We start from the raw sequence: 18241 nt of genomic DNA on the forward strand, positions 1-18241 counted from the left end.
CCTAAAATCATATTTTAGCGTTATACAGAGTCATGGCAGTTCTCTCATTATGAGATGCAAATGGAGTTATTTATCCTTTATTAAATCTCTTTTTTAGTCTTCAGAGCACAAAGGGTTAACAGTAGGAGGTTCTGTTTGCAGAAAAGGGTGGAGTGAAATTGGCCAGTCAGTGTACACTTTTCTTCTTCAGTAATTAGCTTGGCTTCCAGCAAAGCCATGCCTCAGCATCTTCGAGAGAAACCCGTAACGACTACATCACATCTGTTGTAAAATACTGTAAAACATCTTGTTTTCAGTTCCCTGTCAAAGATGGGCGAGATCAGTGAAGCGTCCTTGCTGGATTATATCTGTTCTTCTGGAGGAAAAGTCAAAAATTCAGATCTGTCCAAAACTGCGTCAAACCACCATGTGACCCCAGAATACACTGCAGTTTACAGCAATATGCTGTATTATTAGAAAAACAGCCCACTGCTGTAAAATATTGCTGTAATTTTTTACAGCAGTTTGTTACAGTATACTGTGGCTCTGACATACCTTTGGATTACCAGATGTCAAATCCCTGAAGCCAAAGTAAAAGACAGCTTGAAACATTGAACTGTTTTGTGTTCTCAGTGCAAATAAAGGAAGAACACAGATCTCTTGTGTCTTGCATGTGGTGCTTTGAACAAATTGGAAATACAAATCTCCAATCTGTTTGTGTTTGATTACCAACCCAAATCTTTATCTGGTTACTCCATACTGTACAGTAGCTAAATAAGTCTGACTATAGTGAGGGTGAAGCGTGTGACTAACCGTCATTAAATGAGTGTCCAGAAGAGAATGTTGCGAAACGTCCAGTCACTTCCAGTCATTAAACATTAACAGACAAGCTCATCTTGGGAATGCAACTGTTGAATTGTACTATATTTCATTATACAGTTTCTGTATAGTCTTCTACAAAAATCTATTGAACATTTCCATTTTTATTGCTCAGGAAAAAACAAAGGCCTTATGACAACATGCCCCAATAACATCTCATAATGTTAAACTACATGGGGTAAGTTGTCACAATGGAATCTGCCAGCGGACAGCATTGGAACACACAAATAAATTCATATTAAAATTGAAAAAATAACATACCACAACACCAGATATTTTACAATTATATTTTAATGTGTATTTGTATATCACAATCATATTATTTCTTTTATATATTACACATATTTCTGATTATATTTTTATGTTTTCATTACTAAAAAAATAATAAAACATAATAATAAATAATAAAAAATATGTCATAATAAAACAAATTTAAAAAGCTTTTAAATTTAAAACGCAACATTCCATAACACCAGTGTTTAATATTTATATTTTTTCATTTTATTTCACTTTTATTATATATATTTTATTTATATTTTATAGATATTTTAATACAATGTATAAATGTGTTCCTATGTTCCTAAAGACTTTTGTCTGTACCTAAAATCATATTTTAGCGTTATACAGAGTCATGGCAGTTCTCTCATTATGAGATGCAAATGGAGTTATTTATCCTTTATTAAATCTCTTTTTTAGTCTTCAGAGCACAAAGGGTTAACAGTAGGAGGTTCTGTTTGCAGAAAAGGGTGGAGTGAAATTGGCCAGTCAGTGTACACTTTTCTTCTTCAGTAATTAGCTTGGCTTCCAGCAAAGCCATGCCTCAGCATCTTCGAGAGAAACCCGTAACGACTACATCACATCTGTTGTAAAATACTGTAAAACATCTTGTTTTCAGTTCCCTGTCAAAGATGGGCGAGATCAGTGAAGCGTCCTTGCTGGATTATATCTGTTCTTCTGGAGGAAAAGTCAAAAATTCAGATCTGTCCAAAACATATAAGCATTTTATAAACCATAGCGATTTGCAACTACGTGGTGAGTAAATGAGAATATTACATTTTTTCACATTCGCGTTCGCTTTACACCCTTGTCTACACTGCAAGCACGCGACGCAAAGCACGCTCACACACACACAAGACGCTTTTTGCGTTTAGAAACACTAGCTTAACTGAATGAAACACAACGCGTGACTCGTTTTGCTAAGTTATTTTAATAAAATCGATATTTAATTTGACACGCGAACGCAACGCTCGAGGAGCGACGCAACTGACGCACGTGTAGACCTAGGGTTAAAAACCGCGCTAGAATATACCTTTTAATTTTGTGGAGTTTCTAGCAGTGTTAATGAGGTGTTTTTGATGGCACATCTCTGCCATTTTTCACTCTAAAATAAGAATTAAAAACTCGCCTCGCTTGAGGAATGGCTGTAACGTAGCTAGTTTCTTAAAAACCTCTGAAGTAACTGGCAAACATCTGCTTCAGATTAAAAAACTACCAACAAATAGAATTACACATTGAATTATGTCATTTCCTTTGCTCCCTCAGGAAGGGCCTCTACATTCCCAAACAGTTGAGTTCTAAATGGAATATTCACAGACTTGTGTTGTTTTCGATTTGATTCATATTCCAATATTAATCAACATATGGTCATAATGAATTATGCAACACACTGATTGGCATATTAACCAGAGTAAACTGATATTCCGAATTCTATAAATCTGAATAACACGGCTTGCATTCGTTTATACCCGTGCATATCCAAATTAAGCTAAATCTGAGTGATATTACATATAGAAAGTTGTGAAAAGTTGAGCTATGGAAGAAATACATATTTGGCACAAGGAAGAGACTCTTTTCCTTGAATCAGAATATGACCACATTCTGATTAATATTGGAATATTCCTGTCCCCATAAACACATTCAGTATCTTATTTTGAAAAATGCTGAGTTGATAATGCTGACTAGTGCTTCTCTGCTTTTGCTTTTTGCTGATGGCTCAAATGAATCAGTTGTTGTTTTACCCTGATAGGCTGATGTGTGAGCTGATGAATTGTCCAATATTTGATCATTTTTAGATTAATCAACATATGGTCATATTGAATTATGCAACACACTGATTGGCATATTAACCAGAGTAAACTGATATTCCGAATTCTATAAATCTGAATAACACAGCTTGCATTCGTTTATACCCGTGCATATCCAAATTAAGCTAAATCTGAGTGATATTAGATATAGAAAGTTGTGAAAAGTTGAGCTATGGAAGAAATACATATTTGGCACAAGGAAGAGACTCTTTTCCTTGAATCAGAATATGACCACATTCTGATTAATATTGGAATATTCCTGTCCCCATAAACACATTCAGTATCTTATTTTGAAAAATGCTGAGTTGATAATGCTGACTAGTGCTTCTCTGCTTTTGCTTTTTGCTGATGGCTCAAATGAATCAGTTGTTGTTTTACCCTGATAGGCTGATGTGTGAGCTGATGAATTGTCCAATATTTGATCATTTTTAGATTACTTACACCTGATTACCGCTCAATTTCAGCACCTTTGTTGATGGATGATGCACAATTTATTTTCAGATTTTTTTTTAGATTTGTGTGTGTGTGTGTGTGATTACATTCTCTCAATATTGCTTAAAATTCCTGAATAATGTAGAGATATCAGCATCTGCCACTGAAAAACAAATATTGGTTGAACACTAGTGTTTTGTGTATGAACATTAATATTTAATTTTAAAAAATGAAATAGCGTAGCAAAGTGGGCCAAATTAAAAAAACATGATGTTCTCATAAGCCATTTAAATTGTAATTAAATTAGATGATGTTGCATTTAATCCTACATGCATGTGTCAAACATGAATTTATGAAACAATTATCCATAATGGCTTATAATGCCTCGTCCAGCTGTGCTGGTACAGTTGTGTACAGAGGTTTCAAAATCTGCCTTCATCTGGTACCATCTGACACCGCTAACCAATTATCATAATTATTCTTGATTACCGCACCAGCCAGCATGACATGCTCTAATTCTGGAGTTATAACGATTCCAGTCCTTTTTAGGGATGTTTTGGTGGGATCTCAGGCAGTTGCTATATTCCGTGTGGGAACATAGAGTCCTCATGTAGTTGGCAAGCATAGGCTAATAAATTTGCTCAGAAATCTAAACTGTGTGCCTCTCGGCACCACGACAGGAATTCTGCGGGCTACAACTGTTAAGTGTTGACTTCCCTTACGGTTTCCTGTTGTTGTGGATGCTGTGTTGCAATGTCATCCCTGTCTTTTCCCCTGGCAGGAAAACGGAAAGGTTGTGTAGGGTACATTCTCTATTTAAAGATCCTAGTCCTGATATATTTTGCCTGTTTGGCACAGTCCAGTTTAAGTGGCTCTCATTTTTAACCCTTTATTCTCATTTTTAACCCATTATATAAACATGATGTTTTTGAAAGTTTAACAACATCCCCAGTCTACTTTTAAGTTTGTTTGTTTGTTTGTGCTATCTGACTTTTTACACAAAAAGAGTAAAATATTACATAAAACATTTTTATTTCTTAGGTGAAAGTCTCAAGAATGGGATTCTTTGAAATAATTTTTGTACGTTTATTTTTATTTAATTGTTCAATGAAGATGACATTTTATTAATTAATGTGTTCATCAGCAATAAAACCATTAGTTCCTTAAAGTCATCAATTATTTAAAAAAAAAATGCATACTTTATATATCAATATAATAAAATATATCAATACTATTAGAGAAAAACAGTGTACATAAATATAAAAAATGAAAAAATAAAGTTAGACTAAATAAAAATATATTTTTAAAATAAAATATTTGTTTAAAATAAATAAAAAAAAGTAAATAAATAATTAATCTAACAATAAAGTACTACTGTGAGTAGGGTAAAATGTAATATGTAACAAAAACAATATTTTCCAAATACTTTAAACATTTGTAATATATCTTTTTTTTTCACAAAAAAAAAACAGTGTAACCAAATGTAAAAATAATAAAAATAAGAATTTAATAAATAAAAGGAAAAATAAATAAAACATTTGAAATCAATCAATTGACCAGTTCAGTACTACAGTGAGTAGGGAAAATGTAATAATATAATGTAACAAAGACTAAATATAAAAAAAAAAAAAATTCACATTATATAGCTTTAAGTCTTATGGTCCCTTGAGTGAGAGAGCGATTAAATTTGGGGGTTAGTAGCATCTAAAAGATCAAAAAGCCCAGACTTAGACTATGCTATGCACTAAATCTGTGTTGAGCCATTTTGACTTTTTTTATTTATTTATATATTTATACTCTTTTAAAAGATGAATACTTTAGAATAATCTTACCATGTTGACCTTCAACAACGTGGCTCAAAATCTAGCATTGACTGTGTCTGTTGCTGTGGCAACAAAATAACTATTTCACAGAAAATAAAGCTAGGATCCAGTAAAACAGCATCTGCAAACAAGCCTTTGTGTGATAGAAAAATTAAACAGGACCACGTACAGTTAAAACTAGAGCAGCTGTTTTCAAACTGTGGGTCTCAAATCACCACAGAGGGGAAGTAAGTGGAAGAATGATGGTACGTTCATGCCATGTCAGAAATATGAAATGTCTATGATCTCAAATTCAGTTCATTGGGTTCACATCTTGTTTACATATTTCTGACATGACACATTACAGCAGTGTTTCCTGATCTCCCACACCTCACTGTCTGCAGTACATGTAAAAACAACAAAACATTCGCCACCTGTGTAGTCCGATTCATGAACAAATGACTCTTATGAGTCGGTTCTTTTAATGACTCATTACTCGTCTGAATCAGTGTGATGAATCTTTTACTGAATGAACTCTGTCAGAGCTGCTACTGAATCAACATATGACTCACTTTCTGCGAGTTCCATGTCAAAGCTCATTACGTCACCTGTGTACTAGCCTGAATCTCGAACAAATTACTCTTATGAATCAGTTCTTTTAATGACTTGTAAAAGTAATTACCATTTTGAATTAGTCTGATGAATCTTTTACTGAATGAACTCCGTCAGAGCAGCTACTGAACCAACATACGACTCACTTAACAAACTGCCAGTTTCACGTCAAAGCTCCTTGTGACACTATATATTAATCAGCAATAAAATAATTAGTTCATGTCACCCCAAAAAAATGCATATTTGGTATGAAAATCTGCGCAGGAATATATCAGCATCACCTGTGTAGTCCGAATCTCGAACAAATGACTCTTATGAGTTGGTTCCTTTAATGACTCATTCAAGCAACTGGCAGTTGCCTGTCTGAATCAGTCTGATGAATGTTATTTTGAATGAACTCAATCAGAGGGGCTACTGAATCATCATACTACTCACTAACTGAACTGCAAGTTCCATGTCAAAGCTCATTATGCCACTATAGGTGTTCTTACTTGTGCCACAAATAAAGCAAACATTTATTCTACTTAGGGAAATGGAATGAAATTGAAGAAGGGAAATATCTTCCTGGGATCTAAATAAAACTACAATCCAGCGCTGGGGGCATCTGAGTGATGGCCCATTGGGAATGGTTGTTGAAAAGGCATATGAGCACAGCAGTAAAGAAGGATTGGTTTGTGCAACTCTCCTCCCTCTCTGTCATTTAATAATTTTCTATTCTGGTATGGTAACTCAAGCCAGTTTCTGGTTTCTCCTTGCTGTAGTCAGTCTGTACTGAAGTGATGTTGCATAACATCACAAACTCCCACAGGCCAGGAATCAGAGTCCATAGTGTGTGCCAAACGTTAAACATCTAATCTTTCCACTCAAACATGCAGACAGAACAAATCAATAAATAAACAAGTGTTCAAGGTTTAATTTCGATCACAAATCAGGAAATGCTGTTTTTAAAGGAGAAGTTCACACAAAAATGAAAATTTGCTAAGCAATTTACTCACCGTCAGGCCATTCAGGGTGTAAATGAGTTAGTTTTTTTATCGGAACAGATTTGGAGAAATTTAGCATTACATCACTTGCTCACCAATGGATCATCTGCAGTGAATGGGTGCCGTCAGAATGAGAGTCCAAACAGCTGAGAAAAACACTACAATAATCCACAAGTAATCCACACAACTCCAGTTCATAAATTATCATCTTGTGAAGCAAAAAGCTGCGTCTTTGAATGGAACTGTTGGTTCCAGCTCAAATTTGAGTCCTCTGTCCACAACATTGTTTCCTCCAGTGAAAAAGTCAGCTCATCATAATCAGGAGAGACATATGCACAGATCAAGCACGTTTAAAAGTGAAAACAGTTCTGAACAAATATGTCAGTAGATTTTAATGTGAGAGGACAACAAATGATGAATTTTTTCACTGGAGGAAGCATTATTATGGATTATGGACTGGAATTTTGGCCAGAAGTGACGGTTTAAAACCCTGCAATTATGGATTTGTTTCTTACAAACATGCAGCTTTTCACTTCACAAGACTTTAACTGATGGACTGGAGTGGTGTGGATTGTGGATCATTGTGATGTTTTTATCGGCTGATTGGACTCTCATTCTGACGGCACCCATTCACTGCAGAGGATCAAATGGTGAGCAAGTGATGTAATGCTACATTTCTCCAAATCTGTTGCGATGAAAAAACAAACTCGACTACATCTTGAATGGGCTGAAGGGTGAATAAATGTTCAGCAAATGTAAATTTTTGGCCTATTCCTTTATAGCTAATGCTAATTCTGTCATCTTTTACTCACCCTCACGACCAAACCTGTATGACTTTCTTTTTTCAGTGGCACACAAAAGAAAAAAGTGCATTTAGAAAATGTAACTAATTTTGTGTTCCACAGAAGGAAGCCTCTAGCCTCTGATATGCTTTGGGTTTTCTTCTGATGTTGAGTTTAGGTTTACAAAGGAAAGAACGAATGCAAGGTCATATTGTACGAGTAACCTTTCTCTTAAGATAAATTTGGAAAACATGTTGGGAAAAAAATGTTTGCCAGCACATACTCATGACACTTTAATCTCCCTTTTTTCCCTCCAGCTAAATACAGAGAAGAGTTCAAACTCATCATTGATAGAATTGCAGTGGTGAAATCTGAGAATGTGAGTACATGTGTTGTCAAATCATTATTGCAGAGTTTAAACTAATGAACTCCTCCTTCAATCTCTTTAAATAATCATTAGGGCATTTTTGCATTTGTAATAGGATCACATTTTATTCCCTGTCCCTGAAGAATAGTCGCACAGGTCTCCATTCCCACAGTGACTCATTATTTACTCTGTGACTGGGATAGGCTTCACTTTCTCACATTAATGCTATACCCCACACCCTTATGATCTTGGATCATTGTCCCGCATGTGTACTTTCCCTTGAAATGAGATCACTTTTAGTCTGTTCTGAACTGTAATCCATTGTTTTCAAGTCATACACTGCCATTCATAAATTTGGGGTCAGTAAGATTTTAGTGTTTTCGAAGGGTATCTCTTATACTCACAAATAATGCTCAAGATTTGATCAAAAATACAGTAAAATATTGTGAAAATGTTGTTTTCTATTTGCATATATTTTAAAATGTAATTTATTCCTGTGATGCAAAGCTGAATTTTCAGCATCATTACTTTTCAGTGTCACATGATCCTTCAGAAATCATTCTAATATGCTGATTTGGTGCTCTAGAAACATTTCTTCTTATTATCAATGATGAAAACAGTTTTTCTGCTTGATATTTTTGTGGAAACTGAGATCAATTGTTTATTTTTTTGAGATAGAAATGGAAATCTTTTGTAACAAATATCTTTAATATCACTTTTGATCAATTTAATGCATCTATGCTAAATAAAAATATTAATTTCTTAAAGAAAAAAAATTTGTGTTTTATAGTTGTGTTAAAGGGATAGTTAAACTAATATATATATATATATATTTAGTCGTCATATTTACGCCTTTTATACACAGAAAATCATGTTTTGTTTTTGATTTTTAATAACAATATGAAAGTAATGGTTCCTTTTTCATTTCAGGGAGAGAAATATCTTGTCCTCAAGAAGAAGTATAGACAGCAAATGCAAGAGCGAGAGTCTGGTGCTGGAAAGGGAGGAAAATCACTCAAGCAGTTTCATCCAAACCCACAAAATGATCTCCAGGTCTCCAATCCAGTGCAGAACCGTAACCCAACAGCTCAGAAACTGGCACTGGTGGCCTGGTGCTCAGGACCCATGATTACAGTCACAGAGGCAACAGAACCAACCCATACAGATAATGTGAGTGATTATTGACTATGATAGTTCTGTTTTACTCATCATAGTAGTATTAAAGGAATAGTTCACCCAAAAATGGACAATTTGCTGAAAATGTACTCAACTTCAGGCCATCTGAGATGTAGATGAGTTAGATTTTTCATTAGAACACATTTGAAGAAATAAAACATTAAGACGTTTTTAACATCAAACTGTCAAATATAAGTCCTTTTTCCATAATATTGCTTTTTCCAGTAGAAAAACCATCTCCACTGCTCTGAATCAGGAGAGAAATAAGCACAGATCAACCACACATGCACACCGTTTACAAGTGAAAACAGTCCAAAACAGTTCTAAACAAATATGTTGGTTGATTTTGATGTGAGAGGACTGCAGGGGATGGACTTTTTCATTATTAAGCGTTATTATGCATTATGGACTTGGCCAGAAGCAACAGTTTAAAGTTAAAATACCTTATTGATGGATTTGTTTCTTACAAACACAGCTTTTTACTTCACAATACGTTAATTGATGGACTGCAGTTGTGTGGATTACTTGTGGATTATTGTGATGTTTTATCAGCCGTCTCATTCTGACGGCACCCATTCACTGTAGAGCAGGGATCCTCAAATCTGGCCCAAGAGATCCACTTTCCTGCAGAGTTTAGTTCTAACCCTAATCAAACACACCTGAGCATGCTAATCAATGTCTTCAGGATCATAAGAAAATCACAGGTCGGGGAGTTTGATCAGGGTTGGAGCTAAACTCTGCAGCGCATTGGCCCTCCAGGGCAAGATTTAAGGAGCCCTGCTGTAGAGGATCCATTGAGTAAGTTCATTTTTCATATTTGAGTGAACTGTTTCTTTAAGAGGAGTTTACAAGTAAAGCGTCTCACAGCTCAGTGACCAGTTTTGTCACATCCATGTTATCAAACATGACACATCTTACGATTTTACTAAAAAAAAAAAACATAAGAAGAAGAAACCAGAGCTGAAGAGGAATCAGGAATCTGAGTAATTTAACCACAGTATTTCAGCAATGTTCTGCTTTGTGACGCTATTCCATTAAACATATTTAAAGCTCTGCTTAAATGTAAGACGTTGTTATTTTTCAAGTTTGTCATAGTCTCAGTTAGACTAGCATGACATGTTCGCATCAACTAGTGTAAAACTCTTGTGAAATTCAGGTCACTATTAATAATTTTCCTGGATATCACCCAGAGTCAGGTGTTTTTGCTAAAGCTTTTCTAGCTGGATTAAAGAAGCAGCTGGTGATAAGAGAAATCTTGTCAAAAGCAGATAACATAGTGTTTCTGTGTCCTTATCTTTAGCTGTATTTTGAACCGCATATTGAGACTTCCGGCGAGGGAGAGTATAGTGGGCATGTAAATTTTCATTTTTGGAATGATTAATTGCTCATTTTTGCTTGGTTTTAGGATAATCTTCATTTATCTTTGAAGCCTTGAAGCATTTTTGGATTATATACGCTTGTGAGGTTTGCATCTCTGTGTGGCGGCCTTGACAAAAACCTCACTCACAAGATCTGTGCACAATGTCATGGAGTATAGGTTAAAGTTTGCACACAACTGTCACAGCACAACATTGACATTACTATTATTGGCAAACATAACTATTAATGCAAATCTGTGATGGTCTTATGATTTTAATGTGAAAAAGTGCTATGTCTCTCTATAAAGGTAAACATCATAAGCATATCCATTGAGTCCTCATTATAAGATTTTGTGAGCGGATGATAGGGTTATTATAGTTAACTAAAAGTAAAATTAAAAATGTTGTTAATTGAAGTAAAGCTAAAATAAAATATAAATATTTGATGGAAAAACTTAAAATTATTAATGATGCCTTGGCAACTAACTGAAATAAGTTAAGTTGGAGCACTAAAAGTACTAACTGGGGGAAACCAAAATAATAAGTAATATTCTAAGAAAAATAATAAACAAATAAATCTAATAAAAATGCAAAAAAAAAAGTCTAATTCAATCTAAAAATGTTTAATTCAAAATAAAAATAAAAATAATTGAATGTGAAAAAGTGGTAAAATATTCTATAAAGGTAAACATCCTAAGCATATTCATTATGAGTCCTTATTATGAGAATGTTATGTTCAAAGAAAACCTCAAATTAAAAATTGAAATGTTGCCTTAGCAACTAACTGAAATAAGTTTAAGCTGAAGCACTAAAATTAACTACTACAAAAAAACGAATAAAAGAATAAAGCACATAACAAAATTACTAAAAATAAAATGAAAACTGAAAATAAATTTATTTCAAAATATTAATATAAACTTTGATAGTAAATTCTACTCAAATAACACTGGTTGATGAGTGGCAGTTTTCACCCACACATGGAGCGCATTACCACATAGAGTTCAACACACAATAGTGTGAATTTCCTGCCAGCGCTTATTTCAGCCACTTTAAAATTGTGTCTAGAAAGCTGTTAAACAGACATAGCCTACTAAATGAAAGTAGCTGCATATATTTCTAAGCAATGAAAACACCATCTTCCTGAAGTTTAGTTTTTCTGATCTCTGTTTAAGAGTCAATGTCTTCCATGCATGTCTTCTGAGAATGTGTTTGGCTCATTGACCTGGTATTTTGTCAGCATCAGCTGATTTAAGTGCAATGAAGTGATCCTTACTATGTGATCTTAGTGAAGTGTAACTTCTGCTTTTCTTGTGATTAGCAGGCAGACAGCACCCTCTCACAGCCAGCAGTAGAGGAGAAACCAGAGGAGCTTTCAGCCTCAGACAGAGAAGATGAACTCGACAAGGATTCAGGGTCAAAGGTTAGAGTCAAGTATCTTGAGTAAACTTATTTATTTATTTATTTTTTTTGGATCACACACTATTTTAGATGTTTGTGTTAAAACAAATTTTCATGATTTAGAACAAACTTCTCTTAGTTGTCATAAAATCCCTAAACATAGAAGGGTCAATGACATATCTGGATGTATCAATTTACACACTTTAAAAAACATCACAAATGCATTTCGTACAGACAATGACTTGAATATACTTTATTTGATTTAACAGTATTAAAATATCTTAATTAAAATTGATTTTGATATTTTATCCTGGGCTTAAAATGTCTAAGAGGCTTTACGATCCAGATAGAAGAAAAACAAAATAATAAAGAAAAACAAATTATATTATATTATAACATAATAATAATATTCATATAATATTATTATATTAAATAATATAGTGTTATAATATAATATTTAAAATAAGATTAATTAAAATTAAAAAATGTATTTAAAAAATAATAAATTGTAAAAAACGAATTATAAAGTAATTTGGCATATTTTTTTTAATTATGTATTTACCAATCAATAGTTGTCATAAAATCCCTAAACATAGAAGGGTCAATGGCATATCTGGATGTATCAATTTACACACTTTAAAAAACATCACAAATGCATTTCGTACAGACAATGACTTGAATATACTTTATTTGATTTAACAGTATTAAAATATCTTAATTAAAATTGATTTTGATATTTTATCCTGGGCTTAAAGTTAATATGTCTAAGAGGCTTTACGATCCAGATAGAATAAAAACAAAATAATAAAGAAAAACTAATTATATTATATTATAACATAATAATAATATTCATATAATATTATTATATTAAATAATATAGTGTTATAATATAATATTTAAAATAAGATTAATTAAAATTAAAAAATGTATTTAAAAAATAATAAATTGTAAAAAACGAATTATAAAGTAATTTGGCATATTTTTTTTAATTATGTATTTACCAATCAATGCACTCATTGCACTTTTCCAGCGAAATTAGGTGCCAAGACCTATATATCTATAATCAAAAAGTAAAAAAAAAACTCTTAGAAAATATTTATTTATTTATAAAAATAACAGGTGAAGCTGTTTTATTTAAAAATTAAAAAGTGAAAAATAAAAAAATAATTAAAATGCAAAATTAAAGTCAATTTTATGTAGCCAACTTAAAAAAAGCCATTTTGTTGTCATGTGACAATACTACCATAAACAGGAAATGACATCACAGGGAGGCCCGCTGTGGACCCTCATGACTGTCCAGCCTTTTTTAATACTCAGATTCAAGTTCAGCTTCTCAAATTGTAAAACCCCAAGAAAACTTCATGATATTCATTATTTAAAAGAAATGGTATTTCTTGAAAAACGTTTGCAAAATCTTTTGAAAATGATGATTAGCGTGAGCAATGATGATGAAAGTGAAATATGTTGTGACTATTTGATTATTACACCACTTCAATACTTTTGTTGATAATTGTTATCTTTAGATAACATGGGAAACCAGCATGAATACATAGATTACATTTCTAGCACATTTGAAGCTTTTTTTTTTTTCAAAGATTTTTCCTTAAGATTATCTTATTATTTGTCATTTGTCATTGCTCTTATTTGTACATTTTTATCATTCACCCAAAAGCTGACACAATAATTCAAGAGAGCTCCCCAAACAATCTTCTCATATGATATCTGTAATACTAGGACTAACCAAAAGGTGGCGCCAGAATAAATAGCTGGATTTTTGAGAGGCCTTATTTCAGCCAGGGGTGACAGCATGAAAGACACTTTCATTTGCATTTGAATGAGACTTTCTATTCTTGTGCAAAACGGCAACATGCTCCACCTCATTATAGAGAAAATGATCATCTGTGCCCTCCGAACATTTGTATGCAGATCAATCTGAGATCCGGCTAGTTAAAGGCCAGTGGCATAATGATGGAACATGGGATTTTATGCTTGATTTTAATTCTTTTAATTTTATTATTTTTATATATTTTATTTTATTTTATTTAAAAACAAGTAATATAAGTAAATATTGAGTTTTTTTAAATATTTTGCTCTTGGAGCTTTAAGACATTAATGTTTTGTTTTGCATTAAAGCTTTCTCTTTCAACCGCACCGCTTGCAAACTGTTTAAGTGGAAGAGATTCACACTTGAAAGCTCTTCACGCCCGAAAGCTCTTTCCAAGAAGCCAGACAAAACTGAATAGTCCTTCATAAGAATTATTCGTATGATGCATTGAAGCTGAAATCATCTGCATAAAATGTGGTCTTTTTAATATTTTACAATGCAGCGAATCGCTTTCATTGACGTATTTATTACTGCAATTGGGTTTCACTACTGTGATTATTTGTTACCAGTCTGGTTGATTTTCACATAAAAAAAATTATAACTTTGCATGCAATTATTCAGTATCTCAGCCACTCATTATTCTTGTTTCAAAAGAAAATCTGCCTGGCTTAGTTCCTATTTAAGCACAGGTAAACAAATATTGCATGCAGTCCTTAAGAAAAGAGACCTTGTTAGTATAGCTTATATGAAAGAGTGCAAGTGTTTTCCCACTGTCCGCTCGGACACTCCACAGCTGTCCTGAAAACAATTAACCATCACGTGCGCTGCAGAAATGACCCAACTGCTCCATTTTCCCTCACATTAATCAGCCTGACTGACACTTTGGTACATAAAGAGAAATTGACCGTTGCCTTGGCTCTCAAAACTTGTCTTCTGGTAAAATGGCGTATGATTAAAAAAGCAAAAGGCATAGTTAGAGCAATTTGGTGCTCATTGGAGCTAATCGTTCACCTCTGAGGGGTTTCAAGCATTTTTTTTAATGGTTGTGTGACTTGTGAAGAGGGCAAATTGGAGGAATTATCCTTTGTTTTTACTGTTCTCCCATCTCAACGAGCTGATTTGTTGTGCTTTTGAGGTAAACGTCCCTGGATGTTTTGTTTCTGGTATTCAGTGTGAGTCTGTGTACTGACAAACAGAGCAGCATTATGGGTGTTTCCTGTATTCGCTGTGTTGACTGCATCTATGTGTGTGTACTGAGGACTTTGTGGTCTGTTTGCATTGTTTATTTGCTACCAGAGTTCGTTCATTCTTCTCAGCGCTGGTTTCCCCTCCACTCATACCGCAACTACAGAACAGGAAGAGGAACTGCATGACTGCCAAACCACAACGGCCACTCTAGTGTGTCACTTTATTTACGTTACTAACTGTACAGTTTCCCACAGACTCCTCCGAGCTCCAGGTGATACTGACAGGTGGTTTTGTGAGTGATTTTGTGAATCATATATCATATCGTGTTCCTTTCCCAGAGTGAATCCGAGCAGGATGAGGAGTGTGGAGGAAGTTTGGGATCCACCGCTGTGGCTGTGAGTGTAATAACACAACTCATTATAAGAAACATTTATCATGGTATATTTACAGCAGAATACCGTTTCTTACTGTAGTTACTGTTACTACAATAAACTATGGTTTTAATCTCCACAGTCATCAAAAGCATTTAAACAGCAGAAAGAGTCTTAGACTGTCTGACGCAGATCTTATATTAATTCATTATAATTTGACAGTGGTTATTTTGTGCCCTGATTAAGAAACTTAAAATCAAGTTATTCCAAGTTCTCCCTTTAAGAAGTATTGTAAGTTGCTTTATATAAAAACATCTTCTAAATGACTTTTGACTTACTATATGGAATCAAATTTACCATGGTAAATATTCGGGATTGTGTGGAGTGGACTTTATGAAACTGGTATGAAGGCATTTGCTAAGACAATATGATATAAAATGTTTGTGGTCTTTTTTTTTTTTTTAAAGGTCACATTAAATTGATCAAGCATACAATAAAGACATTTATAATGTTACATAAGACTTTTATTTTTAAATAAATGTTCTTTTGAATTTTCTGTTCATCCTAAATAACTATATCATGGTTTCCACAAAATATTAAGCAGCACAACTGTTTTCAACATTGGTAATAATAAGAAATGTTTTTTTGAGCAGCAAATCAGCATATCAGAATGATTTCTGAAGCATCATGTGATGCTGAAGACTGGAGTAATGATGCTGAAAATTCAGCTTTGCATCACAGGAATAAATGACATTTTAAAATATATCACAAGAGAAAACGGTTATTTGAAATTGTAAAATTATTTCACAATAATAGTGTTTTTACTGTATTTTTGATCAAATAAATGCAGCCTTGAGCAGAAGAGACTGCTTTCAAAAACATTTAAAAAATCTTTACAAACCCAAATTTTTGAACGGTAGTGTAAATGTAACTAGTCATGGGACTATGAGTGAGATATTGAATTTTAAAATTTGATTTCAGTGTAATATCACTAATGTAAAGGACTTTTCTTGTTTATTTCGTTCATAGCTGGATCCTCTTGAGAAAGAGTGGATCTTCTCGGCAGCAAGTGGCAAACTGTCTCACCTCGCTCAGCTCCTGAAACAAGACTCTTCCCTGGCCAATAAAAAGGTAGGAAAGCTTGTATATCATCAGTATATACTGACATTAAGTGTCCAGTGTCACATAATGTGCCCCTCTCCCCCCGAATGCATGAATGTTATTAGAATGCCTGCGTCTCATATCATTAATTCAGTTTTAATAATTCATGTTTCTTGTTTTTTTTTTTACATGCTCGGAACAAACCAGGACTTCACCTCTGTAAGTTTGCAACCAATCATGCAACACTGCACTTATAGTACAAGTTATAAGCTTGGACATGTATGACTGAATTAATATTTCTCATGATATTAAAAACCTCAGCGTAAGATCGACATGAATTTGTGAAATTTATTTTGGTAACGTGTTTTGGATTTCTTTACAAAACTAAATTTTAATAAATTAATTCATTAATTATATTAAATTACACTATGTTAATAAATACATTAAATATATGTTTAATATTATTATTTTAGTTCCTTGAATACTGTTTTAAAAGTGTCCCAGGATGCAGCTTGTGACATTGATTGAGAGGTTTGGTTTAAAAGAATGTCATTAAATAATCACCAGATAATCCTCATACCTTCCATTTGTGATATTTGATCGTTTTATTGACTTTACTGATCTTCTCAAATGTCCAATGTATAAAAATGTCAAATTAAAGGAGCAAATGTTTTCAAACAATTAAAACCTCTAAAAGTCTTGAATGAAAGGCCCACTTAACTTTGCTCGAATTTTGTAAGTGTATAACTGTTCATTAATGGATTTCTCTCTCTCTCTCCCTCTCTCCTTTTTTTAATTTAATTTCACCTGGATTTGACTTCCAAAAGGGGGTGAGTTAAATTTGTCTTTTTCTTTTTTCATTGATGGGGAAACTGTTTTAAAACTAGTTTTCCGAGTCAAGATCTCATTTCATTACGTTTGCTTGGCTGTAAAGCTGCATTCTCACTCAAAACAGCAAGAAAAACACAGCAATTTAGTATTTTATCACATGTTGAAAAAGCTAGTTAATAGAAAACCTACACATTTTTTTTTAGTTCCTTTTTAGTTCCTCTGTCTTTTTAAAGCATTTCAGGTCATTAGTACTGATAACTGAGTCCATTACAGCACATGTAAATGTTTGCCAGCGTGGTGAGAGGCTTGTCAGCGACATACATGACGTTAGAGTTCTGGACCGCCGATTCCCTGTGGCTCCTCGCAAGGTTACTGACTTTCCACAGTTTCCACTCTCGTACCCAGGTGCAACACAGACCAAAGAGCAAAGCTCAACCCCGATCATGCATTTCAAAGGATTATTTTCAGAAGGATTATGAAAGATAGCTTTTTAGCTCCTTCACCCCCCAAAACAAGCTCAAATCCTTTTATTTGTTCCCCCTGTGCGCTTAAGAGCTTTGAGCCGGTGTTTGTGGTCCCTGCCCGGGCTGGAGTTCTCACACTGTCCCGTGTCGGACCACCTTCTAAGAACCTCTAAGCCCTTCGCCTTCCCCGCGCAGACAAGATACAACGGCGGCCATTGAAGTGCGGGAAAGATTAGGGCTCACCTCAAAGACTTCAACCACTTAAAGATAATCTGAAAGTAATAGAGCAGGCTGGGATTAATTGGTGAACAATCGCCGCCGTGTCCCCAGGAAGGTGGTAAGTCTGACCCCCATGTGGCTTTGATGCCCCCCTTCCTGAACCAGGACGGCGTGCCAAGCAAGCCTCTTCTCCTCGGTTTGGTACAGTTTTGCGAGATGACTGTTTAAGAGGTCATTAAACGACTTTCCCAGGCGTTTTACACTGTAAAAAATCAGAAGTTGAGAAAACTCAAAAACTTATGGCAATGAGCATCAGGATTTGTTGAGTTTACTCATATATATATATATATATATATGTATGTATGTGTGTGTGTATATATATGTGTGTGT

The 18241-nt window shown here is 34.0% G+C and overlaps 1 protein-coding gene across 1 annotated transcript in view; it reads left to right on the forward strand.

Moving 5' to 3' along the window:
* Window positions 1–1661: 1661 nt before the first annotated feature.
* The window catches only part of LOC107751841 (ankyrin repeat domain-containing protein SOWAHC-like), a 27112-nt gene continuing 10532 nt past the window's right edge, over window positions 1662–18241 (forward strand). The window contains exons 1-6 of the mRNA XM_016567615.1: window positions 1662–1890; window positions 7871–7932; window positions 8851–9090; window positions 11773–11874; window positions 15204–15260; window positions 16266–16367. Of these exons, the coding sequence (XP_016423101.1) occupies window positions 1767–1890; window positions 7871–7932; window positions 8851–9090; window positions 11773–11874; window positions 15204–15260; window positions 16266–16367 (687 nt within the window). The 5' untranslated portion in view covers window positions 1662–1766. The remainder of the gene's footprint in view (window positions 1891–7870; window positions 7933–8850; window positions 9091–11772; window positions 11875–15203; window positions 15261–16265; window positions 16368–18241) is intronic.

This window comes from Sinocyclocheilus rhinocerous, unplaced genomic scaffold (genome assembly GCF_001515625.1).
Source record: "Sinocyclocheilus rhinocerous isolate Xijiao unplaced genomic scaffold, SAMN03320098_v1.1 scaffold2126, whole genome shotgun sequence".
NCBI lineage: Eukaryota > Metazoa > Chordata > Actinopteri > Cypriniformes > Cyprinidae > Sinocyclocheilus > Sinocyclocheilus rhinocerous.